The sequence below is a fragment of the Gavia stellata genome, chromosome 10 (assembly GCF_030936135.1).
Source record: "Gavia stellata isolate bGavSte3 chromosome 10, bGavSte3.hap2, whole genome shotgun sequence".
Taxonomy (NCBI): Eukaryota; Metazoa; Chordata; class Aves; order Gaviiformes; family Gaviidae; genus Gavia; species Gavia stellata.
Window position 1 is genome coordinate 17,092,945 of NC_082603.1, and position 26,186 is coordinate 17,119,130.

At 40.8% G+C, this 26,186-nt stretch overlaps 1 protein-coding gene across 1 annotated transcript; it reads right to left on the reverse strand.

Moving 5' to 3' along the window:
* Positions 1-2,401: 2,401 nt before the first annotated feature.
* TECR (trans-2,3-enoyl-CoA reductase) lies at positions 2,402-25,482 on the reverse strand. The gene is made up of 13 exons (XM_059821945.1): positions 25,456-25,482; positions 15,437-15,487; positions 14,876-14,927; positions 14,494-14,538; positions 13,058-13,161; positions 10,899-11,014; positions 10,675-10,780; positions 6,102-6,174; positions 5,971-6,014; positions 4,512-4,569; positions 3,697-3,785; positions 2,634-2,679; positions 2,402-2,529 (listed from the first exon to the last, which is right to left on the reverse strand). Exons 1-13 carry the CDS (start codon positions 25,480-25,482, stop codon positions 2,402-2,404), a joined length of 939 nt encoding a protein of 312 aa, XP_059677928.1.
* Between the last annotated feature and the right edge of the window lie 704 nt (positions 25,483-26,186).

Genomic DNA, 26,186 nt, shown 5'->3' on the forward strand with positions numbered 1-26,186 from the left:
ACTCTTCCTACAGTCACTAGTGCTTAGAGTGTGCACAGTGCAAAGATGTGCCATACCAGAGCAGTACAGGGGTAAAACAAAGGTTCCCACACTCAGTATTAAACTGGTTTTGGTTTTGGAGGTTTTTTTGCACCTTTCTGAGCACTGCGCTCACAACAGCAACAACCCTAGCAACAGACAATTTCTACTGCTCTACCAGGAACCAGGAAAGTGTCAAAGGAAAGGCAGGTCCTTGCTATAAAACAAAATCTTCCTCTAACATAAAGTTCATTATAAGGTACAAGAGGAGAAATCTTATTCCTCCTTGTTGACATATAAAGAGCATTAAAGACAGTTTCTCTATCTGGTCCTTTCAGGCTGGTAGGTTTTTCTTGCTTAACTTTTAAGTCAACTGCTATCAGTCAGCAGACAGGTCCCAAGGCAGAGAGCATTGACCAGCTTAGAAGTGGATTCCTGCCATCCTGAGTGCACAGGACTACCAAGGTCGGAACATCAGTGCTGGCTGATGGGGCTAGTGCTGGGAGACTGTTTCACTGTCTCACCAGGCTACCAGTGAAAACAGACTGTTGTATCAGCAAGAGAGGAAAGAATTAATTCAGATCTCAGACCCAGGCAAGAAATTTGCTTTAAAAAAAAAAAAATCTTAATGAAAATTATCTCATACTTGTCTTCAAGTTTCTCAGATAGAAGCAGAATGTCAAAATGGAGATTAAAAGGAAAGAGAGTATGTCCAAATCTGCCAAAAGTCTTGTGTTCTCATGGAGACCTGGAAAGATATCTTTGTCACTAAACAAGATCAAATTTTTCTTCTTTCCTCTGACTGGACCTTAAGTGGGTGTAAAGTGTGAATAGGGCATGTGCTTTCACTGTGCTCAGAAGGAAAAGTTCAACCTGCTTGTACTCCACACTGCACACAGTGGGAAATCATTTGACATTTAGCTCTTTTCTCTGGTTAACAGTTAAACTAGTGGAAATAACAACACTGAAAAGAAATTCATAATGATGTATTGCTTCAGTTATCTACCAAATCTAACCATTTCTAAGAAATCTTCCCTAAGATATGTTATACAGAAATAAAATCTGGGTCATGTATTTTTGCTTTGTTAGGTTTTTTCTTCAATTAATGTAGATTTTTTTTTAAATATAAGGACATTCTTGCTTTTTACTGTACAAAATATTATGAAACTTAAGTAACCAGCTGTAGTTGTCGTCTTTTGCCATAATTATTTCAACTGATTTCAAAATATAGTCTAGAATTTATTGCATATTTCACCCTTACAAATAGTTGCAAAAATCTTTCTATACATCCATTATAGATAAATAAATTAATCATGAAACAAAACAGTATCTATGCATTATCTTCATATTCTAAAATAACTTATTTAAAATGTTATTCAGATAGATTGCAATAGTCTTTTTTTACTAGATTTGCACAAAACCCAACTAAGTCCTACTGAACATCTTGTGAAAAAGAAAACACAGGAAATCCAAAATGTAGCTGATTTTTCTCCCTGGCTCTGAAAATAGGAAGGGAGCTAGCATTCTGAGGACTTGCAGTCACTTCATGTATTTACAAAGTGTATTAAAAATTATTCAGAGAATACTGACATAAAATGCTAGGTAAAAGGTCCTTTAGTGTCATAAGGACTTGTTATATGAAAACAGGCCAAATGTCACAGATATAGCATAGACCAGATCTTCTGAACCTTATTTACTAGTATTCAGTTTACTAATGAAGACTAAAACAAACAAAAAAACCCCAACAATGCAGGATGTTACATCCACAAATGCTTCTTACTTCAGATTCTTTTGGCAAATTAGGGGTTAGACCCAAATCAGGTATTTGAGATATTGCCTATTTCTTTATTCCAGGAACCATTCATATTCTTTGGTAATGTTATTTGTTACAAAGCACCTGCTTCCAGGCAGCACACTCTCTTCTTCAAGTCAAAGAAGGCAGATCATGCAACTGTCTTCAGGCCAGCTGGCCGTGCTGGCTGAGCTGTCTAGTAGTTAGCTGGTATGTCCTCGTTCCAATGTACTTATGTCTTGCAGAATGCCACTGCTAAATTTGGAGCTGCTTTTCAGCACAGGCTTCTCAGTATCTCTGATGCATCAATCTAAATAGACTAGTACAGGAAAATCTAAGTCAATCAGCTTACAGTGAACTGTAGGGGCTTTTGACTACCAGCTGTGCAATGAAGCCTTATTTTTTGAAGGTGCTTCTGAGTTGAGAATTCTTGAATGTAAGGAAATGTAGTTTTCAAGTGCATACATTTTCCCTCAGCAGTGGAGATTCAACATGCATCAAAATCCTTTAAATTAATTCATATATTTGGCAGGAGGTTTATGAGCTTTTTTTCTTGAAGTTCCGTGCAATATTCAAATTAAACCTTTTTTCTTACAACAAAAAGGGAATAATTGGCATTCGAAGACTTGGATAATCCTTGAATTCTCGTAGGTAGGTGTAGTGTTTATCCTTTGCCCAGATTGTCATCTGAATGAAGCAAAGCAAGGTGAACAGCCCCACTGGAAGGAAGGGAGAAAAAGTTGCATTTCATTATCAGTGTCTATTAAAAAGACACTCTTGTTGCTGACATCAATTCAGGGTGAAGTACCAAAACATTACTCACCTGGAACACACTGAGTCATGATAGTGAAACTGATCCAGGTCCCCACCTGTTTTGGCCAAGGAAATTTAAAATATTTCTGGTGACAGCATTTGCATTTATGTCTCTATTGATCAAAAACAACCTTGTCCTAGTACAGGTAAATAAAAAAGTCAAGGTCAGCCAGATCAATTTCTACTGTTAATAACCTTTAGCCAAAAAGGTGAACAGTGCCTTATTATCACAAACACAACCTTTGTGTTTGCTTCCATAGCTATTATCGTGACAAAATTTTAAGCGTAACAATATAGTGTCCTTTCTGTTTCTCTGCCTAATTTGTATTTGTCACACCTCCATCAATGCTAGGAATGGTAACTTTCTATAGTCTGAGGCCAAATGCTGTTCTCATTAACATCTGTTAATCTCCACTGAAGTTAAAACCTGATGCTGTCCTTCTGTGCAAGAGTGAGTTTTACACTGAGTTACACTGGTTTTAACTGCTTTTGAACTGAGTCAGGAGTTTGGCTCCTGATTAAGGAATATGAAGAGATAAACTGATTTAAGCTTCTAAAGCAGTCGCCACCAACACAAGTGACTGTATAACTTAGGAAAATAGGGAAGAAAACCTGGGCCTATTTCCTATTTTCTCTACCACAATATCTTCTATCAGTCTGCCTGCTACCTTCCTGCGTACTGTGATATTCCTGTACTCCCTTATATTATAAATCCACCAGATGCCCCCATCCCTGCATTGCAACACCCATTCAGTGGCTATCTCCCTGTTCCTGTCTGCAAAATTTGCACTGCTTTAAAGTGTATCTTTGTCTTGTCTAGCAGCCACACTGAAGCATAGGCCTATGGTCTGGACTGTCTGTTTAAGGTTAGTCCCGTTAAGTACTGCCTCAAGGGAGGAGAGGAAGAACAGACAAGTTCCTGTCTGCAATCTGATTTCATGGGGTTTAGAGGAGGAGGGGAAATGTATTGAGCTGAACTGTTTCAGAGGTTTCTTCCATGTTTAACATTCCAAAAGAAATGAAAATATATTCAGCAAAACAAAAATCTTAACATCTTGTTTGAAAATACATACCTCATATGTATAGTTAGGGCAAGATACAAAGAAAAACAGCCATGTGAAAGGATTCTTTGTTGGATATGGGATCTTACGGATTTTGGATCCTATAGATTAGAAAACAAATCACAAAATATTCACACTCCTAAATATATTGTTTCTTATAAAGACAACCCAAATCTGCCTACTCCTGTGTCTGATCACTGTCACAGGGACAAGCAGGATGTGGGGAAAAAAGGATGTACTCTGGACCCACAAGAAGGAATAGGGTAACTGTGAGGAAATGTTCTGGGTATTAGAAAATCATCTACATATGCCTTTGATCACAGTCACTCCTGTAAGAAGAGGTACCTCAAATTTTAGATTTAAAAGTTAAAGGTTTTGTCAGATTGTCACAGAATGGGATTTTAGCAGTCATAGTTGATAGCTGTAAGATGTTTGTCTCATGCCCAAGGAACCCTGGCCTGCACAGAGACCTGTAGAAGCCAGTGAAATTACTTTCCCTTCCTCACCAAAGTGTAGCTTATACAAGCACTGTTTCCTTTTACACTACCAGTGTAACTAATATAACTGCTCCCCATAACACAACCTGGCCCTAACTAATAAAAATTACAGTGAGATAAGAAGTGCTGTTTAGCAATCTGGTGTTGGATTCCTTGCACTGTCTGATCTCCCCTAGAATCCAATCTTTACAGTGCTGAGCAACCTGCGCTCCCACAGCAGCCAGCTGGCAGGTGTCAATGCCCTCCAGGATGAGGTCTTTCATGAGAGAGAGTAACTGGAGAAGTACTGACTGGCTGTGCAAAAGTGAAAAATTATAATGCAATTTTTACCATTTCTCTGGAGGTCACTGAGTGCAACATGAATGGAAAAATTTCCAGCTTCACACAGCTGCAAGAAAAAGCATGACAGAGTTAAAAATGTGCTTCCCTTCTATTTACTACTCTTCCTTTTGTTATTTCCTGGGGTACTTTAAAAAAAAAAAAAGGAAAAATAAACATAATAAATATCCTTAACCAAGATTGCTATCTGATAGGAGGATGTAATGTCTTTGTTCAAACATGAGTCCGTATAATACTGTGTTATATATGATATGATATATATATCATATCATATATATATACTATTTGCCAGCAAATGTGAACTCAGTGTCCAAAAGATCAAATTTACTACTTGTATAATTCCCATGAGGTCTAAAGGCAATAAACCAAAGGGGATAAAAGTAAACCCAGGAGATATTTGCTTTGTCTTTTGGTTATTCCTATGTCTTTAAAAACACTCAAAAATTTATTTGGATAGTTTTGGTTTCTCAAAGGGTATTAAAATCCCAAGGAAGATACGGGTTGGATTCTAAGTAAGTTTTCTTTTCTAGAGTATAACTGGTATGAATCGTGAAATGTAATTGACCTAGCTTCCTCCACTGGTTTTAAATAATGCTTCCCCAATCAATTATGCAGAAAGCGTATTGAAGTGACCCATTTATATGATTATGGACAGTCTCCAGTGTCTGCAAAGCATAACTGTTAAAGCATATGACTGGTAGTTAGAGCTCCTGAGTTTTATTCCCAGCTCTGTGCTTTCAGTTAAGTAGTCTCTCTATAAAATGGGAATAGATTATGAACTCACAGAATTTTCATACTGGGAAGCTGTTTTGAGATCCTGCAGTCACTAATGATTAGTTTCTCAAAGCAAGTGAACAGATGATGTTCTAAACAAGTTAAGCATACGTAGGAAAAATGGGTACACCTTTGTTGGCTACACTAACGTTGCTTCTGCATGTATGAAATGTTCCCAGGAACTGTAAGAATGAACAGACAGTGACTTAAGAATTTTGCTTCATAAGAAAAGCTGTAAAAAATTTCTGAAGCCCAGCAAAATGAACCTCTCTCCCCGGAAATTATCAGCAACATACTTTCTTAGCTGCCCAGTTCTCTGAATTTTATGATCTGTTGTGATTTCTAACACTTGATAAACAGCTCACAAAACAAACTCACTGGCTTTTAAACACAGTGTCACAAACTGGTAGTTCCAGGATCCTTTTAAAGATTATGAGAGATCACCCCAGCAAATAAATATCCCAGTCTTGGAATGCATACTGAATCAAAATCTTCCCTTATGTACAAGATCACATTAAAAACTGACAGATTTATCTGTTCTGCATGCCAGTGTTCAGCTTTAGTAGCATGTTCCAAGTGTTCAAGTATCTGCTTAACCTACTCACTTCTCCACTTACACAACATAAGAAATAAAGCAACATGTTTTAGCATTTTATAAAAAGAGCAACAAACCTACCAGAAACATGATCACAGCAAGATTTATTTGTTTTTTCCCATAAGCTATAAAAAAAAAGTTTACATGTGATTAGTACTAACACACAAACACATAAGTACTTAAATCATATTGAGGGTTGTTCTGCTACTTACAAGGAGGAGTGTAAAGTGGATGATTGATGTAATAAGCAAGCCAAGCTGCAAATCCCCAGTAATACAAGCAGTTCTGAAAAACAGGGAATTTTTCTTTGTTTTAGTACAATCCTCTAGGCTACTATCCACTGCAAGGACCACTGATAACAATGAATTGGGCTGATCCTTCAAGTTGCTGATAATACAACAAAAAATGACAATACTAAGTGTGGTAGGGTGGGAGCAGACAAAGGAAATAACAGGAAGGAAGTAGTGCTCATAGAGTAAGATTTCCTCTCAAATATCTTGGAGCTTTTAAGTTTATAAACAGTTTTAGAAAGTACAATCATACCATTGAAACAAATTTATCTTGTCTGGCAAGCCATTTGGCCAAAGATGAAGTGCCATACAGACTATATGTTAAAGAAAGACTTGTTTTGCTAAACCCTGAGACTTTGTAAAACCAGATTTAGGCACTGTGCTCTCTTTCCTGCTTATTACTTTGTACTGTCCAATCTCTTTCCCTTCCTCTTCTCCTTCACCCCATCAGTTTTCTTTCTTTCCCATGCTTTAACTTTTCCTACCTGAAGTCATCATGCCTGACACTTTCCTCTGCCTTTTCACTGCGATATCTTTAGTTTGTCCCTTCTGCGGCTGTCCTTGGCTTTCTGTGATCCAGCTTCCATTCTCTAAACTGATAACACAGCTGTACTGTCTCCTTCCTGACCAATCTAAGAGTTTGTTCACAGGCTTCATCCATGAAAAAAACTACTTACAATGACAATCTCTACCTCTTGTTTGGTTTTCCTGGCCCTGCCTTTTGTGGTTTTTCTTCTGACACTCATTGCTGCTTCAGTATCTTGTTGACAGCTTATCTTCTCCATTCTTATATATCTGTAGGTAGGAGAGAGGCCCTTTCTTGGCCTATTCCTCTTCTTCCTCTATACTTTCACCTCTAGGTGCCATTCTTTTGCAGATAGACTTTAACCCTTGTTGGCGACTCATACATTTGCCTCTCATCAATAAAGATTTCTTCCTTTATCAAACCTGGTGCCTCAGTTTTTAATGTTTTAGGGTGTGTTTGATTGTCACCTGGACTTCAGCAAGACCGAAACTGGGCTCTTTATCTTCCTTTCACCACTTCTCCTGTTCTTTTCCTTCCCCTTATATTTCCTTCCCTCCTGTTTTCACTCTTGAGTAAAACACTGATCCTCTTACTCTTTCTGGTGATGCTTTTCTCTTGGCCTTCCAATAGGTTCATGTACCTTAGACATTTCTGGTCTTTCTGCTTTCTCCTTCACAGCTTTCCTTTCCTGCTTACGCAGCCAAAATTCTTATCCAAGGCTGCATTCTTTCCCGTCCTGGCTGGTTTAACTTTTTTTTTGGCTTTGAATATTGCAGCCTTTTTCCCATATATATACCAGAACTGCGTTTCTAGCAATAATACGCCCAAAAGTGATTACCTCAGCATCTGCAACCCACACTAGCTGACTGCAGTGTCTGATGGTGCGTTTTTCTGAAAATGCTGGTGAGGGGTAAGCCCCACTATCTGCTGCCAGCAGTTGTATCAAACATTCTGTTGCATTTCCACTTTCTTTTCAGAGTTAATTGAACCGCTGAAGTGCCCAGGCACCTCAGACAAGATGGACAGCCTTTGGGGTATGCTGTAATACAAGCACATAGCATGTCCTTGCTCTGAGATTATTTATTAATAGGTAACTGATGAAAGAGCGCGAATTATTAACCAATAATTACAGATCAAGTGGGACAAAAGGGCAGAGACATTAAGTAACTTCCCTGTGATGACTTCCCTTTTCCCCAGGAAAAGCAGCAGAGCCAGAAGAATAACTCCAGTGAGGAACAATACCTAGTTAGTGTCCTATCCATAAACTACTGCTTCCTCCCTTACACTAGCTTCTTCCACCATCACCTACGATTTACTAACTGCTGTACAAACTTAGGTAGAAACAGTTTCTTGTAATCTTGTAATGGCATCTTATGAAAAAGCTTTCCATGACTTCGGGGCTTGGCACAGGATGGATCATATGGCAATGGATTTCAGTAAAGTAAAATTAAATAAATAAATTATCATGGCTCAGCTCCCAACAATACATGCTGTAATTAAACTGAACAAGTACTATTCATCCAAAAAACATGATTTACCTTAAGAGTATTCCTCAGTTATAAGAAAAGGAGCTTTAAGATGAGAAGAGTCTGCTACTGCTAAGGTTCTTAGCAGTAACACTACAAATGTCCAGCTGCCACTAGAAGCCTTATTGCTCATACAAAACCCTCCAGTGAGGATAGGAACAGCAGAGTACATGCAGACTTCATAAACTCACTTGAAAGAAAGAAATTGCTTCTGTGACTCTTTCATATTCCACATGAACAATAAAGCTTTACAACAATCTCTTATAAAAAGATGTTGTGGATCAAGTTCAGATATTGCAGGGATCCCATCAATAAATTATTCCTAAATTTACAAAGTTATGGTTGGGATTTTTGTCTTCTCTACTCCAATTGATGATCCCTATGATGATCAAAACTATTTCTTAATGCCCTGCCTATGTTTATTCATGACCAGCATGTACCCTTCTGTTTGTCTCATTACATTGTCTTCTGGTTTAAATGGTATTTCTTTAGGTTTGGTGTTTTCTTTCCTTCAGATGTTTTTATAGAAAGTGACAATATCCCTTCTTTTTACCCATGAAAATGTTCAGTAAGACCAGTCATAAGACTAATCTTTGAGGAATTCCCCTGGTACCTCCCTGTTATTAACGGTCTGGCAGATCTTTTTCTGGCACAACCACGATCATCTTCCCTTTAGTTAGTTCTTTTATCACCACATAAGTTTTGTATTAATCACTATCTTAGCCACCCTGAGCCAGTTGTTTACCAAGTCCAGATAAATCAGGTATTCTACCTTTCCATTGCCTAGAAAAATCACGTATCTTAGAAAGAATTATACCATATTAGTATACTGCATGAACTGCTTTTGGTGAACCCCTGCAGCATTTTATGGCATCATTTATTCCTATTTCCATTTGGTAAACAAAGGATGAAAATAAAAAATCTCATCAATTCCTGTCTCAGATCTCTGCTTATTGAGACTGAAGTGTCTCTTGTTAAAAGTAGCTTTCCATTGCGCTTAGGAAATAAGCTATCTATATCTGCTATGTATGTGATCAAACACTTAAAGTAAGATGCTTTGTCTGCTATCTCTATGTGAGAGAAAAAAGGGAAGAGGACGTGATATTTTTCTCACTGGCACAATTTCGGAGTAACACCACCAAAGGCAACGAAATTATAAAAGCAAATGAACTGCGAAGCAAGTAGAAGAACAACTGTGAGCAACTTTACAGGTGAAAGCAAGTACAACCACCCTGAGAAGGTGGAAAAGTAGAAGTGATCAAAATGACTGGTACAAATGTCAATTTTAGCAACAAAAGTTTGTATGGTCTGAAAGGAACGAGTAGTTGTCAGAGACGGCAGTGAGAAAATGAAGGTTTATCACACTGTACAGATTCTTTTTCAAGGTAAAGTTGCTCATTTATCTGCTGTTTATCATGCATTAGCTACTATTGTGCCAAGAACAAGTCTCTAACAGATCTGCTAGCCTTTTAACGACCCCTGCACTCTTCTGCTGCAGAAAACACAGTAAATTGCTAGGGAGGATTCTTTCTGAGGGCCACTGCTCAACTACAGACCCTTCTTCCATTTAGAAAGCACGGAGCTATCACCAGAACTACCAGAGCCGTTGCACAGCTGTAAGGAGTTAGCCACAAGGTAGAGCGTCAACTGCTGGGAGTATCACTGCCCATAATGCAAATTCCAAGGGACTGTCTAAATACCAAATGTTAAATTCCCAAATGCTGATATGATACTATATGCTTTTCCAGTTGTAGATTATAATCTCCTGTCTTCCTGAGTGTAAAGCATATTTTTGAATACCAATGTGTACTCTGTTGCAAGCATTTGTAACATAACTACAGGCCATGCATAACCATGCAGTCCACTGTACTACTTCACAGACATCCATGGAACAGGGGATCTGCATCGCAACTGCTGCCCTATGCCACAGCAGCACTGGTAACATTAGGACTGCTCCTGCGGGAGAAGAAAATGCAAAACAACCAAGCTGCTTTGCACTGGATCAAAGGTAAATTAACAGTTGCTTAACGGCAAAGAGAATGTTAGGGGCAAAGAAGATGTAAAATGACTGTTACAAAAAGGTTTTTTTTTTTTAAAATGCAACCCTCCCAATATTGTGCCTGCCTGTGCTACCTTAAAAGTTAACACTGTTACTAAAACCTTCAGGCCCCAGGAGCTAGCTGAGTGAAAAGGAAGGGTGTGCTAGAGGTTTAAAATTCTAAAAGAGCAATGAGACTACTATAACATGAATAACAATGGCAACATGTGGGTTATACAATAGCAACATTAAGAAGTCTTTTGAAAGAACTACAGATTTATGGGTGAGATTTGCTGTGCATTACTACAAAAGCCACACCAAAAAATCTGTGCTGCAGAGGCAGAGCATAGGTTGGCTAGGTTGGATTTGTAAGGGGGGCTATGGGTAGATTCTGGCACAATTTACCTTCACAATATTCCTCAGTGGCATAGTCCCATGGGAGAATCGATGAACAAATACTGTTTCAATCAACCTTTTGATGTAGTGGAAAGAATGGCAGATACATGCCAAGCTAGAAACAGCAAGACAAAAGCATTTAAGAGTGCTTAAAAAAACAAGTGTGGCAAGACATTTGGAATAAGACTACAATGCAAACAAGAAATACTGCTCAAGCCTGCAAATGGACTTACTTAACTACTGGATGCGGGCTTGATGTAAACCTCTCATCCAGTCCATAGACAAAAGGCATGCGGAAATAAAACAGAAAATAGATGAACAATGGACCTGTATATTCTATCAAAAATACCTGCAAAAAGAGAGAAAATAATTAGACAGCGGAATTTGATGGTTGTTTTGCTTTGGTTTCTTTGTGATAACTAATGCAGGGGGATAAATACCTCCACTGACCCAGGATGGCATTTAGAGAGGCAGGGAGGGAATAGCAGGTTTGGGCTTTGTCTATGAAAGGGATAGACATGCACATAAATCTTTTGCATTGCATTTGCCTCAGTTGCATACAGACAGCCATTGCCAGTGCAGCCGACACAGTATGGGTATGAAAAGATAATCACAGCAGCCCAGAGATCATGATAAATACTCATGCATGTTACATTTATGCAGCTCTCACCCTCCTCTTGCCCTCAAAAACTGTTGCTTTATTTTGGGTTAAAATGAACTTTCATGAAGAATTTATCTTGAAAAAGAGGAGCTTTGTTTCTAATGAATGAATTTTGTTTAAACTGGAAACACAGCTTGTAAGTGTTCACAGGTGACCCCATCTGTATGAACAGTTAGCACAGCAGATGTCCCAGGAAGCAATCAATTAATTCTATGTTCAAATAACCTTTAATTTGAACACAAAGAAAAAAAAAAGAGAGGAAATCAAAGAAGCTATTATCTAACTTGATGTAATTTCGGATAGGTGTGTATTTCTTAGGAACATCACTTTAAATTGAAGATGACTTTGGACCAAACATTAACAGTTGAATTTTCCACACTTCTATAAGTGAGGAAGGTAGGCCTGTACTTCATTTATGGAGAAAGAAGGGAAATTTACTGTACTTCTGTCAAAAAAAACCCCAAAAAACAAAAAACCAAAAACCACTGTTTTCTAATGTATTTAAGAGTTATTCTGACACTCAGAAAAGTTGTGTTGTCGACTTCCATAGTAATCAGCATTTTCTCTGGTGAAGATCGGATTTGACTGTAGATGAAAAGTTTGTCTTTTTTATTTGATAAGACTGAAGTATTTCTTGGCTTACATTTGAGTGAAATAGCTTGAAGGGCAGGGATAGCAGAATGTAAAGGAAAAATTATAGAATGGCAGAAGTCTGGTGTTACTCTGCACTGTGATATTTTGGTATATATTAATGCATGTGTGTCTTAGAGTCTACATTGCCATTATAAGTTTTGCCTGTCTTACTGTTTTTTGAATTGTGTAATAGCTGCCTGATTTATCAGCATTGCATCCAAAGTAATGATGTGACGATTCAGTCTTGCAGAACGTTTAACTTTTTTTATTTTACCTCCTATGAATGTCGTCTTTGCTATTTGTCATTAACACAAGATTTTATTAATGTCTCATAGCTAAGAAATTGTAAATGTGCCTTTAAACTACGGGGTACTTTTCCCTTTGTGCTGTGCTGTTTCATTAGTGTAATATATGCATCATGGACCTTCTGAGAACTGGAAGGGTCATTGGTCACCTCACTGCATAAACAGCAGTGCTGCGTTGCCTGCTGAGTGAGTTGTAACAGGATTTGCATTTCAGCTAAGACAGTAAATGTGCCAGGTCTTTGTGGATGGCTGCTAATAGCGCAGAAATGATCAGCTGTCATTAGCCTGCCACTAGCATCTTGGGATGCAGCCACATGCAGACAGCTAACTGATGTTACTTTCATGCATTTTCCTGCTGAAGTCACTTCAATTACCGACATGTGAAGTTGTTCACATGTCTCTTTGCAGGACAAACTCGTAGGAGTATAATCCTGCTCTTTGTCAGGAGAGTTACGCAGGCCCTGTGAACCAGATCCTCAAAGGCATTTAGACACCTAGTTCCTAGTGATTTTGCAGTAAACATCTAAATCGATTTGAGAACCTGCACCTTAGTTCAGTAGAGCCAGCCTACCCTGCAGCAAGTTTTCCACTGCTGCTCTCCCAAGGAACTAGACATTCAGAATATTGTTACTGCTTTCCTGATTAAATTAACTGAAGCAATGAGGATTCATTGCCTGCATCCACTATCAGAGCAGGCATCATGCAGAAACATTGGAGAGAGACAAAAAGTGATGTGAGGATTAATTATGGAAAAATAGCCATTAAAATGGCTCAGACTTGAAGCATAGCTCACCGTCGTCCATCCTATCTGTGGCCCTAAATCTTTAAAGTATAAGGTAGCAGTTGTGCCAACAGGGAGGTGCTGCAGGATTTCCTCATCCCTCAAGGACTTTCCTTCTGAGAAGGAAAGAAGTAATTACATCTCAGTGAAATTCAAGTTAACTTTGGTAGCATACTAGCTTTATATTGTGCTTTAACCAACCTGTGAGATTCTTTGATGTGACATGGGTTTATTGGAATCTCAATAAACAAACTAAGAATGTTTATACTTAATTCTGATTTATCCCTATAATCACATATAAGCCTGGATCCTCTATTCATAACAAGACAGTTAGGAGAATTCTCAGTCCTATGTGCCTGCCTAGTCTAGTAGACTTGCTTCATCACTGCCACAGCAGAACTTGCTGATGGGTCACTGTCCTTTAACATAGTTCACTGACCTCCTAGTCAGCTGCACCTCCATCTCTCTCCTCTCTCTTCCCCTCTTCTCATTGCTCATCGTCAGACAAACAGAAGCTAGGATAAGCTGAGATTGGAAGGCTTTCCTACAGAGGTTTTCATTGCCTCCTTTCTTCACAACCAACCAGCTAGGAGATGATTCCACAGGACTTGAGCTAGTACTCAAGCTTTTAATGCCTAGATGTGGGGGAATCTCCAGAAGGCCAGCAGTTTCTCATGGCAAGTCTCACAACACAAATCCATGGAGGAATCTGACAAGGTAGATCTTTGAAGAAGGAAATAAGATACTCATATGCCTGTTTTCCATGGACAGATTCGACACAATGAACAAATCTTCACCAGCATAGTTTTAAGGGACTGTTTAAATAAAATTATGCTTAATGGAAACAAAAGAAGAAAGTGCTACCTTTTATACTGAATGCTAAGAAAAATGAACACAGTTTGACAATTAGACCCAGGCCATGTACTAAGAGGGTTCTAGTAGCAATACCTACAACTGCATTAATGAAGTCAGCCAGCTAGCATCAGCTTTGTCAGCAAATCCTACATCCATGGCAATGTGTTTTGCATTAGCTTACCTCAAAAGAATGGTAATTCCTCCCTGAGAGCAGAGGATTATGTGGATTGATAGCTCTAACTCATAGCTCTTTTTAGTAGTCCCAGCTGAGCATCACTGTGGAGATCATTTCACTGCAGCTAAGGGAAATTAGTATCTAGATTCTGTGCTGCCTGTCTTGAAAGCAACGTGCTTAGTGGTTAGAAAGTGCATCGGAACAGTGTGCAGACTCCTGAGTTAATTACCAAGCACCAGGCACATGGGTGGAACTCTGTTCAATACTTTCAAATTGGTTCTGGAGTCTCTTCAGCCTTCATAGTGCTAATTAACATAGCTGGAAACTCATTCTTAAGAGCTAATACCCATGCAAAGTACACCTTTTATGCCACACCCCTGCTCAGAGCTTTGTTACTCTAGTCCTCATAAGTACTTACTTGGATCAAGTTTTATCGACTGCCTTGCTGGATACCACCGAGGATCTGTAAGACCATACATAATTGTGTGATATACAATGTTTGTTTTAAATCATCCACTATTATAATGAATGCAATACAACAAGATAAGATTTAGTTTAAGATTTTTAGGAATATTTATTCAACCTGAGTATGTGTGAGAAGTTATGCAGCAGAAAAAATACAAAGGTGTATCAGGATAGTATAAAAAAATGATACTGAAATCTCACTGTGATTGCATTCATGTGCAGGTTACTTAGCATTACGTGTGTGTACATCACATGTTTCAAATTATGTAATTTTTCTCCTATTTATAGACTGGATATTCTGATGTGATGTGAACTGCTGCAAAAGTTATACTCACATAATTTATGGAACATCAATCTGATCTCCCTAATTGTCGCGTTTGGTTCCACCTAGGCAACAAAAAATATTGTATGTGTAAGATGCATATTTTGAAAGACAACTACTAGGTGTAAGACCATACAAGCAGAAATGTGACTCAAACAATGTAACAGTATAAGTTTGTTACAGATGCCTAGGATTGGTGTGGATGATTCAAAGTACTTCTCACAGGGAAAAGGGAGGACAATTTGTGGCGCTTGTTTCAGACACAGCTTCTCTAGCAGTGATCAAGAGCTACGACAACAGCAGTGACAGTTTGATGGCTTATGAGTGAGTAAAGGCACAACTGGCAGCATCTTAGTGAAGCAGCTGAAGTTGTGCTCTTTGCCCAAAAGCTCCTTCTGGAAAAGGGCTGAAGTACTTTGTAGCCAGTATGAAGTATGCATAATTGTTGCCTCTTCAGTGGCCAAAGAAAGGCTATCAGGAGATTAAATACCCTTCATAAACACTAAGTTTAGTTAAGGAAAAATTAGTAATTTTTAAATAGTCACCTAGCATTTTAAACAGATTTTTGTTTTACCTTATCTAGGAAGCATAGCTGTTTCTTTGTCTTCCAATCAAGGATTTCCACCTGATAGGACACAAAATGATAATTACTAATTATTGGCTAAATAATCTCTAAACTCTTAGTTGATTCCCAAATTAACAATCATTTTTCAGAGTGAGACACCGTTTTTCTCTGATCTGTGGACTGTATTAAAAACAATTCTGATGATGTGCTCAAGAGACAGCTTTAATCATAGCCAGGCTCTCAAAGCACTCAATTTGCAAAAAAAATAATATTCTTGCCAAATACATTGTCTTCCTGAATATATTCAGAAGCAGAAGTAGCTAACTTGTTAATCAAAACACATTGATCTGGGGTATTTTCTTCTGCTAGAGCAAAAGGAACAAATAAGGGATAGAGATGTTTCACAGGAATCACTAAGGAACGGAATTTTTATGCTTTGTAAAACTAGAAAGGCAGTTTGAGAAAAAAAATTAAATGTGCATATATATGCATGTAAGCAAACATTCTGAGTACGTACAGCTTGAAAATTAATGTGCATTGTTCCCAGAATATTTGAATTGTAAAGAGAGTGGAAAACATTGGCGGACATAACAGATGCAGCTAAAGATCTGGACTTCACAAATCCTTAAAAGGTTGTTATAGGAATATTCAGTGTTACTCTTGCCTCTCAGGTCACCTGTATTAGTAACAATATATTAGCATTTTCTATTCCAAGCAGTGGTTTAGCTACAGCTCTGAAAAGGAAAGAGCAGTTTATTTCCGTGATCAAATGGCACTTTGGCAAAAGGTTATGATTTTAATCAACGGCCAAGCAGAAAAGTCCCCAGAGGTTTCAAAGCCCAGTTGCAGCAGGCTAGCAAAACCTAAAATACAGCGATGGTGTTTTAATTGAATTTGTTCTCATCAAACACTTTGTAATGGAACTTTGTGGTATAGCTACGAGTGAAACACTAAATGATTGGGACTATCATTACTTAGTACCAAAAGAGTTTGCTGTTGTTTTTTTTAAATAAACATCTAGCATTAATTATGTTTGGTATTAACTGGCCAAGAGGATAGATTAACATTAGACTTTAAATATGATTCCTTACTAAAAATAGGAGTCACAGTCCAGTATCCTTCTAACAGGGTTGCTTTGAAGAGATCACTTGGTTAAAGTGTCTTGTTCCCTTCTTTTACTTGTCCCAAATTGTTCTTTCTCTATCGGTGCAGCAATGGAGCACTTCAGCTCCAGCCAGAAATATAAAATCTGATCTCCACAAGGAATACTAATGCAGTGATATTTTCTACTTGTGCGTTGTAAATTCTAAGTGGGACATCAAGGGAGGTAAGCACTTCTCCTCCTTTGTTATAGGTAATGAATGTGTGACAGATTATTGGGATATTGTATGTTTCCTCTTCATTTTTTGTATTTGAAATAACACAAATTTCAAGTTTTAATGTCTCTGTTTGTGGGACATCTCCATCGGAAAGCAAAAGAAGTGGATTCACTTCCCAGAGGGCTATTCTTGAAATACAGCCTTCTGACTCTTCCACAGGACAAGTACTGTGGGGGCTGTAAACCATTTTTTGTCCCTTCTGATGTTGAGTTCCTACAAGGGTTATTGAAACCTTTGGTGTATCTCAAAGCTCTTGTGCCAATGAATACCACTGGGCTGCCCTACAGACTGCAGCAGGGCCCACAGCTTTAGCAGTCTCTTTCCCGTTCCATACCCACTCCTAGCATATACATATTGGATCAGAATCCCCCCAGGGGCAGGTTTTAGTCTATGGCCTTCAGTGGCTGTACTACAGAAATCTTCTCCAGGCCAATTACAGAGTGGTTTGAATATCTTTCTGCCACCTACGCTCTTTTAATTGGGTTATTCTCATTATGTACAAGGCCAGACTGAAAATTATAGAGCATTTTCTTTTGTTCTGTGGTTTTCATGGGAGTGGCTGTACAGAAATTTAAGTACTTCTGTGAACCTTTGGAATCAGTGTGGAAAACAAACAAATCATCCAAGATCTTCTATAGTGTTATTTGGTTACATTCCAGCATGTCTCTTTGAAGTGCCAAACTGACATACCTGCCTGTACTGGCCCATTTCTTCAAACACCTAAAGGGAGCCTATAGACATGATGGATCCAGACTCTTCTTGAAGGTGCACAGTGATAACGGTGAGAGGCAATGGACACCAGTTGCAATATGGGAAAATCCAATCAGATACAAGGAAATTTTTTTACCATGAGCTTGGCCAAACATTGGATCAAGTTGCCTGAAGAGGATGTGGAATCTCCATTTTTGGAGGTATTTAAAACTGGACTGGACAAGACCCAATGCCATTTGATCTAGTTGTATCTGCTTTGAGCAGGAGTTGAACTACATGACTTCCAGAAGTCCCTTGCAACCCAAATTATTCAATGTTTCTATATTTTTTTTGGACACCCATTCCTGAACTTCAAACATTTCAGTTACTTTCATTACTTTCAAGATCTAAGCAAATATCAAACATTCTTTCCCTTTTCAGAAAAACGGACATAGGAACATAGCTTTAGATTCCACTCGAGCCCATAGAAAGTTGTGTGATGACAGAGTGAAAACAAGGTGACAGTTTCCTCTTAGCTGTATCAGAACATCCCCCAGTGTTTAGATGTTCCCAGCATAAGGAACAGAAAAGCCTGCTCCAAGGCAAATGTTATCTATCTTTTCTGAACATAATGGCCAATCACATGAACCCACGTAGAACTGAACACAGTGTTTCCAGTCTTCAGGCGCACCACCAAGTCAGTTAATGTATTGGTTGGCAACAGCTTTTAGATACCCAGCAATCTGTTCTTGGAACACTTACTGATGGGTATCATCCCTTTCAAATGTGATAACTATCATGGAAATACTGACACACTTACCATGTCTGTGCATCTTGGAAGTTTTATTTGTAGCCATTTGTACTCAGCAGATTCAGTAAACTGTAGCTGAGTGAGATTTTGTGAGCACTGGCATAAGCATATATTGTATTGATTTCTTTTTAAATTACTCAGTAAAAAAAAATTGCTTATTTTACAGTCTATGAACCAACCAGCCTGAGAGAGAGTAATGCAGATTGAATTAATTCTCCCTGAACTATTAGAGTGCTTACATAAGTCAGGTTCCTTGAATTTAACACTAATAAAATTCAGGGCTGCCACAGTCCTAATTAAATCTTTCTAAGCATTTTATTTTTCCTATGGAGTTAGTCATTTTCTCTATCTCCTTAGAATTTTCTGGTATACTGTGTTGCTCCTGAAAGAAGTAAGCGTGCGTTAGTGTGATCTCACACTAGGGCATATCAAGAATAACTTTCTTGAAGTCAATAGAGTTAAGCCAAAGGGAAATTGCTGTAAGTGTACTTACACTGAAAACTATGTGCTGCTGCTGCTGCTACAAACGCCTTTCAGTCTGAAATTTCCCTTGCACAGGAATGTACAAACTGTTGCAGAGGATGAGTCTAAGGATCCATCTAGAATAGTATCTTTCTTTCCGATACAGCCAGCAGCAGGTGACTCAGAAAAACTAATAAAACAGGGCAAGAATGTAGTGACTGGGGAGAAGGGAGGAGACAGACACAGAGACTGTGATTTTCCTGCACCAGAAGTGCTGTCCTTGTATTTAATAGCTTTGCATGGATTTTTCCTCAATTAGTTTATCCACTTGCCTTTTAAACCTGTGTAAACTTTTTGCATGCACAGTGTCCTGAGGTGGGGAGTTCCATAGCTTAGCCACATGCTGCATGAGGAATTCCCAAAGCAGAATCAAGGCAAATGTTTAACGACAAAGTGAAATTTCATCATCTTACCTGTGGAGTGCTGTACCTTATTCTGTAAGTAGTCCAGCTAAGTGAAGCCTTACCTCTCTGAAGCTATTGGCTTATATTTCATGAGACTAGAGTCTTATTACATTATTTCACTGTGTATAAAGAGAGGAGATACAGTGACACCCATAATCAAAAGGTTTTATACAGTTAAATTTCACTTTTGTAGAATTTAGTTGTCTGACATTTAAAAGTTCACAAGACACACACTAGGTACTTACTCCTCAGCTTCCTGAGTTCTGCTCCTATGCAAGTCAATGAGAACCACCATCTGAACTGTGCTGAAACTCAGTACATTTTTATTTCTTCCACCTGTTTCAGATTTGTTAGTTAGGCATGCTTGCATCTAAATCCTTGAGGACTGTGATCCAGTAAGCATCTTTATCCCAAGGTCAGCTCAATGCACAGCATTTAGATTGTTTCTGAATTAAACTAAACTGTCAACAGGGGAGATGATCTAGTTCTTTGTGCTTTATCTGTAATGGTTAGACACACTGCCAGGAAGTGGGAAAATTAGACTGTCTTCTGCCATTCCTCACTCCTCCCGTAGAAGGCTTGGGTCACCAAGGAATGAATAAAGGATCCAAGAGAGACTAAAAAGTACAGGCAGGAGAGGACAGGATTGTATTCCAGTGAAAAGGGCAGTCTCCTACCAAAAAGAAATCCTGAATTCCTGTCTCTCTGGGCTGCTTCAAGCACTGCTCCCTTCCGTTGTCATTCTGTTCACCATTTCCCTACAGTGGATGTCTTTTGGGATACCACACAGTGAAGTAAACTTGGATACCTTAACCAAATCATCATATCCACTCTTGGAGCTGGGTGCCTAACATGAAGGTATGGCAAAGGCCAAGTCGCTTTGTGGACCTGGACCTGAGGATGGTAACAGGTGTAGAGCTACAAATGGTCTTCCTTCAGAAAGACAAATCCACTTATATAATTCACAGGGGATAAAATAAGTCTGTGTAAGAATGGTCAGGAAGGAAAGGAAGGTGTATTCCCTTGGAGCGGGAGGTTGGTTTATTTTTCAAAAAATGGAAGAGCTGTTAGAGATTCATGCTTTCACGGTGAATTCTGGCTCTTGAAAGTCTTTGAAAGCTTTCCAGCTTTTACTAGCATGACATCTTACAGGAGGATACACAAGATGGGAAAGGAACCTGCACCAGTTAATACTGACTCTGGATAGTTAGTTACACCGGCTAACACAGAGCCACACATTGCCAATTTCCCAGGCATACTGAAGAGTCACCTCATTCACTGAGTATCACTGTCACTATGAAGCAGACCAGAGTGCCCCCATCTTAGAGCCAAAGCCAGCTTTGACTCAACACTAAGTAGACATCCAGGTTTTTCAACACCATTGCATAGCCTTTTCCACGTGCAAGAGAATATTCATTGCCTCAGGGCTTTAGTTTATGGTGATTATTTTCTACAATGACAATATTCAGCTAGAAGAGGTTTATAAATTCTTTGTTAAATCACAGTAATTTCTTTGCATCAGCACTGTGATTTGCAGTGTTGAACTTCAGTATCTATAGTTCCATTACTACTCTTCATGGATCATTTGGTGTATGGATATCAGAATGTACATCCAGTGTATGCTTTTGACATGGAATTGAAGAGACTGAAGAGAGAGATTTTTTCCTTATTTTTTACCTAGAGGTATCAAGGATGGGTCTGCTGTCTTTTGACCAGGAAGGAAGACTGGAAGCCCTGGGAAGTTTGCAGCCCTTATACTGACAGGTGAACTCACAAGATTTGTATTAATTTTTTGAAATATACTTCAAAGAAGTCCATTAATTTTTCTAAAATAAAACTTCAGATTTCAAATGTAGCTTTCAGATTTTGAGTAGCTCCAGGTACTTCCTGCCAAGTAATGTTTTACTATCATATTTTCCTATACAAAATTAAAAGTTTCTCTCTCAAACTCCATAGAAGAAAAGAACAAATTCCTGTCTTTTAAGTGAAACAGCACAACTGAGTGTAGAAAATGTTGGTAATTGTGTGGAGAAGTGGTGAGGGAAGAGAAAGGGAGAATGTTTTTCCCTATCATCTCATCTCTTTTCTGTGATAATAATCTTATGTGTTACTTGTGAAAACAGAGCAAGCAGATGTCTTCAAATAGCAGGGTAATTTTCAGCAGTGTCCCTTTAAATGACTGTTCAAATATCTCATATGTGGTTTTGTCTTGTTCAGGCAGATACAGAATCCTGGAGGATACAGAATCTTAAAATCCTCTGCAGTCCTGCTTTTGGCACTTGCTCTCAGTGCTCTTACTTGATGAGGCTTTAGACAGCATAGCTCTGAGTGGGAGAAACCTTTGTAACAGGAGCTGTGACATCTCAGCAATGCTAGCTAGGCAGCAGTCATGCCCCCCTTGCATTCAGAGGGTTTTCATCACAGTCAGAAGGGGACGAAACTTTAAATGCCAGCAAGGGGGGCCAGTACATTATTGCTTTTAGACTGTACTGCATATGTCAGTTCAATCTGTCCTCAGGGAGTGAAGACTCCAAAACATTTTTGGTTATCACTGCTCACAAAAGGCTCTTCCCATCCAGACCTGTTAAGGAAGCAAAAGTACAACTGCGGCTCTTATGACACTAATTCTCTACGGTATGAGTGTATTTGTTCAAGTATCTTTCCCCTAGGAAGTCAGAGTGCCATACTATTTTCTTTATATGAAACGGTTTTGAAGACCTAAACCTGTCAAGTAGAAAGAAAGGGTAGAATTCATTAGCATAATTTCAGAGCTCTCTACTACAGACATTTATATCTGAGCATGACACATAGACATTCTTTGTATGGAAAGGAGAAGAACAGGCACTTTTAAGATAAACTGTATCATAAGCTCTGAAACACATCTAAAATAGGTCAGAAGAGTTGTTCTGTAATCAATTTGGAGAAATGAGCACTCCTAGAGAATATTAATTATCTAGATACAAGTCTCTATTATAAATCTCTAAATTTTCGGAGGTGAACCTCCTCAAATTATCAGGTGCAGTACTTTCAGGTATGCACATACTACTTTAAACAGTAGTTGTTCTTGCTAAGCTACTCCTGAGCTATTAGTGATAAAAAAGCTGAGGTGAAATTAGAAACATACCAATACCTGAAGTAAACAAGACCTATTCTAGCATTATTACGGAATAAGAAATGTAGAAGCAGCCATCGAGACATCGTTCTAGGAGCACAGCAACCTGACTTTGCATATCAGTTCTAATACAGACATCTCATAAGTAGAGGGAGATCACTCAGCCACTCTGGGATTTTTTGCTGTCCGTCCATTAGGTCCAGCATTCTTTGGCTTAATTAGGTGGCTGCTCATAATTCTTGGTACTAAGTTTGAACACAGCCAATTCAAAATAAGGAGTTAAAGGTACTTCCAAAGCTGAATCTGCCTTTCACTGGCTTCTGAAGAGTCACTTTAATACAATGTTGCCTATTTTTTAAATGTTTCTGTCTTTAGCTGTGCTGAGAAAGACTCTCATAAAGAAAAGGAAGGGAATTAGCAGCCAGTGTCGTAGCGCTCACAGTCATAGAATCATTTAGGTTGGAAAAGACCTTTAAGATCATTGAGTCCAACTGCTAACCTAGCACTACCAAGTCCACCACTAAACCATGTCCCTAAGGCCACATCTACACATCTTTTAATACCTCCAGGGATAGTGACTCAACCACTTCCCTGGGCAGCCTGTTCCAATGCCTGACAACCCTTTCAGTCAGCCTGATATTCTTGCCCATCTTTTTGTAGGTCTGTTCACCAAAGAGTAATTTTATTCATGGATAAGGGAGAGGACCTTCCTACATACTCAGGAACCTATGAAATTGATTGTCTACTAAGCATGATCCAATGCACAAACTCAGCAAAACAAGAAGATATATTCCACCAATAAACCTCTGCTAAACTTCTAACAGTCATAGTCTAAAAAATTCAGACAGCGACAGTTTGGTGATTGTAAAGCATTTCGTGATTCTTATAAGGAAGCACCACAGAAGAGCAATAAAGGGTAAATGGTTTAGAGATGTACAGGGAAATGTGCAGAACTATACAGTATCTCAAACAGGGAATGTTAATGTTTGTACACCAATAGAGATTCCCACCCTCGCCCCCCAGGAAGCACTGGGAGATGTGGGACACTTACCTTCTCTCTTTTGATAGCTCAGTTTTGAATGCATGGTGGGGAAATGCAATTCAGAATTCAAATTTATTTAATTTATAACAGAAAGCAAATCAATGGGGAGAACAGCGCAGAAAGTGATATGCAACAGCACTGCTCAGTGCTACCTGGGCTGTCTTTGTCTACATCCTACACCCTGAGTCAGCTCAGACACACACTGGATGAGCTAGGCAAATCTGTTTCCACCCATTATCTACTGTACAGAGAAAAGGACTAAGACATACAAGGCTGACATGTAAATTCATGACGCATTCTGAGTTTGGATTAGTGTTGCTTAGGCACAGGATCTTGATTTATGACTTAAAGACCTGTACCTGCTGTTATTGTTTCGCCTAGCAAGATGGAGCAGGTCATTCCACTTTCTTGTGTTTGTCTGCAAAATCGGGTAACAATAATGTTGTCGGTGCTTCTGAGGTCTTCTAGTAACAAGTGCTATTCAGAAGTTCGGTACAGCTAAGGCAGAAGAGCAAACCTGCAGACCAGACAATGACCGAAGACATTCAGGAGGGTAATACACATGTGCCTGCTCCCACATTTGGATCTCACAAGAGTTTGGAACATTGGTAGAAAAGCAGGAGGCAGTGAAAAGCTTGGTTGTTTTTCCCTAAAAAAACCACCAGGGAGGTCAACACTGCAGAGGAAAAGGCACGGTGCAGGTGCCTACCTCACACCCACAAGAGCTAGAGACAGCTTATTTTGCTGAATTCTCAGTGGTGTCCAAAACACTTTTATAGCTTTGAAAAGCAAAATCTGAACTTTGAGCTCATGGTAAGTAACTAGAGGAGCAGGTGGTTTTCAGATTGTTTTAGATTCTGTTAATGTTATAACCACAATTGTTTCATATTTTGCATGGGGAGGAGGAATTGTGTTCATTTTTAGGCGAGTCATGCTGGAGAAACTGAAGCGTAAGTCTGCAGAAATACATTCAGGATTGCTGCCATTTAGCTCGTACTGACCTGTTTTTTTAATACAAGCCACTCTTAAGAATGTCTCTGTTGGCCAGCCTAACTAACTCTAGCAAAGAGTTGGCGTGGCTGTTTATGTAAGTTGATGAGATACGTTACCCTTCACGCTCCCAGGTGCATGTTACTCTGCACTTTCTGCACGCACAAGGAAGGACCTGACTGTACTCAACTCCGTCTGGCTGGTTTTTATTTCCCACGCAGGACTCGAACGCCCGGTGGGCGCGGAGGGCCGGCGGAGCCCGCCTGGGGCGGGGGCCGCGGGCGCCGCTCGCCTTCGCTCCTCCGCGCCGGACGGTGCGCGCTGCGCCGCCGAGGGCAGCCGCGCTGGGAGCCGGGCCAGGGCACCGACTGCCTCGCCGGCTCCCTGCCGCCGAGCCGAGCCGCGCCGAGCCGAGCCGCGCCGCGCCGCGCCGCCCCAGGGCACGCCTGCACCGGGCTGGAAGGCTCAGCCGGACGGCTCTCGGCGAGGCGCACAGCGGCGGGCGACAGGGTCTTCCAAGAAGTTGGGGACAGGAGGTGCCGAGAACATTCCTCGCTCTCGCTCTTTCCGTACGGCTGGGATGCGCTGCCAGACCCACCCCGGCAGGCTGACCACGGCTCTGCCCTCGGGAGGAGCCGCGGGGAGCCCAGAGCCTCGCGGCGCCTCCGCGGACCGCCGAGAGCCCGCCTGGAGCCCGGGGCCACCCCCCACCCCCCCGGGGCCACGTCCGAGGACCACCGGGGACGCGGAGGAGAGGAGCGGCGAGGGGAACGTGCCCGGGGAAGGGAAGGGAAGGACGGGGCGGGCGGGGGCCGCTTCTGCCCCCTCGCCCCGAGGAAAGCCCGGCGACCGTCGTGCCCCCCCGGCTCCCTCCGCCCGGCGCCGGCGGCGGTCACTTGCCTTGGCAGACCCGGGAGCGGACAGCTCCGGCTCCCCGGTACTTCAATGCAGATGGAGGGGGAAGAGAGAGGAGTCCGCCGGGACCCCGGGCAGCCCCGTCCGCCGGCGGCGGGATGCTGCGGCGCCCGGCCCGGGCTCGCCCCGTCCGCCCCCCGCCCCCGGCGCTGCCCGCACCCACCTCGAAGAAGCCGGCTCTGCCGCCCATCCTGCGGGCTGCTGCCGCCACCGCGGCACCTTCCCCGGGCCCCCGCGCGGCGGCCAATCAGGCGGCGCCCGCCCCCCGCGGGGGGGCTCCCGGCGGCAGCGCCGGGCGGGGGAGGCGGCGCCCGGACCCCCCGCCCCGCCCCGGGCCGCGGCCGCTGCCCGGCGGAGCGCGTCGGGCGGCTGCTAGAGCAATTCCTTGCGAAGCCAGCAGCGGTACCCGGGCAGCCTGCAGCAGTGCGGGGCACCGCCGGCACCTCGCACGAGCCAAGTCCTGCGGCTCCCGGTGTGCCAAAGCTGCGGGAGAAGACCGACCGCCTGGAGTGACGATTCAGTGGCCTTTCATTCAGAAGAGCAATTTATTTTTCTTCGAACATTACAGACTTACTGCAGGAAATCAATCGCCTTTCGTATTTTTTGTAGATCTGAAGTAGCTTAATGAGATAAACTGCAAAAATACAACTGACCATGAGCTAGAAAAGACCCTCCTTTCCTTCTCTGATAGTTGACCTTACATTTCAGGGGTGATTGGACTGACAAGGGAACTCTGCTGGGACCCCTTCTTCTCCTGTGATGTGCTCCTGCTGCCGCTGAGAATTAAATGCACGGCATAAAGCACCACAGAGGCTGATACTATTTTTCCTCAAACCAGTCTTCATTACGTGATATCCTTTTTCTAGAGCTAAGGTAATTAAATATCAGCAGATT

What these genes read in the sequence shown, in the direction of transcription:
- TECR (XM_059821945.1), bottom strand. Translation starts at nt 25,482, where the DNA reads ATGGGCGGCAGAGCCGGCTTCTTCGAG. An exon ending in AGCCCGCATCCAGTAGTTAA is followed by an intron (nt 10,781 to 10,898) that starts GTAAGTCCATTT and finishes TGCTGTTTCTAG; the next exon opens with CTTGGCATGTATCTGCCATT. An exon ending in CAGTGACCTCCAGAGAAATG is followed by an intron (nt 3,786 to 4,511) that starts GTAAAAATTGCA and finishes TCTAATCTATAG; the next exon opens with GATCCAAAATCCGTAAGATC.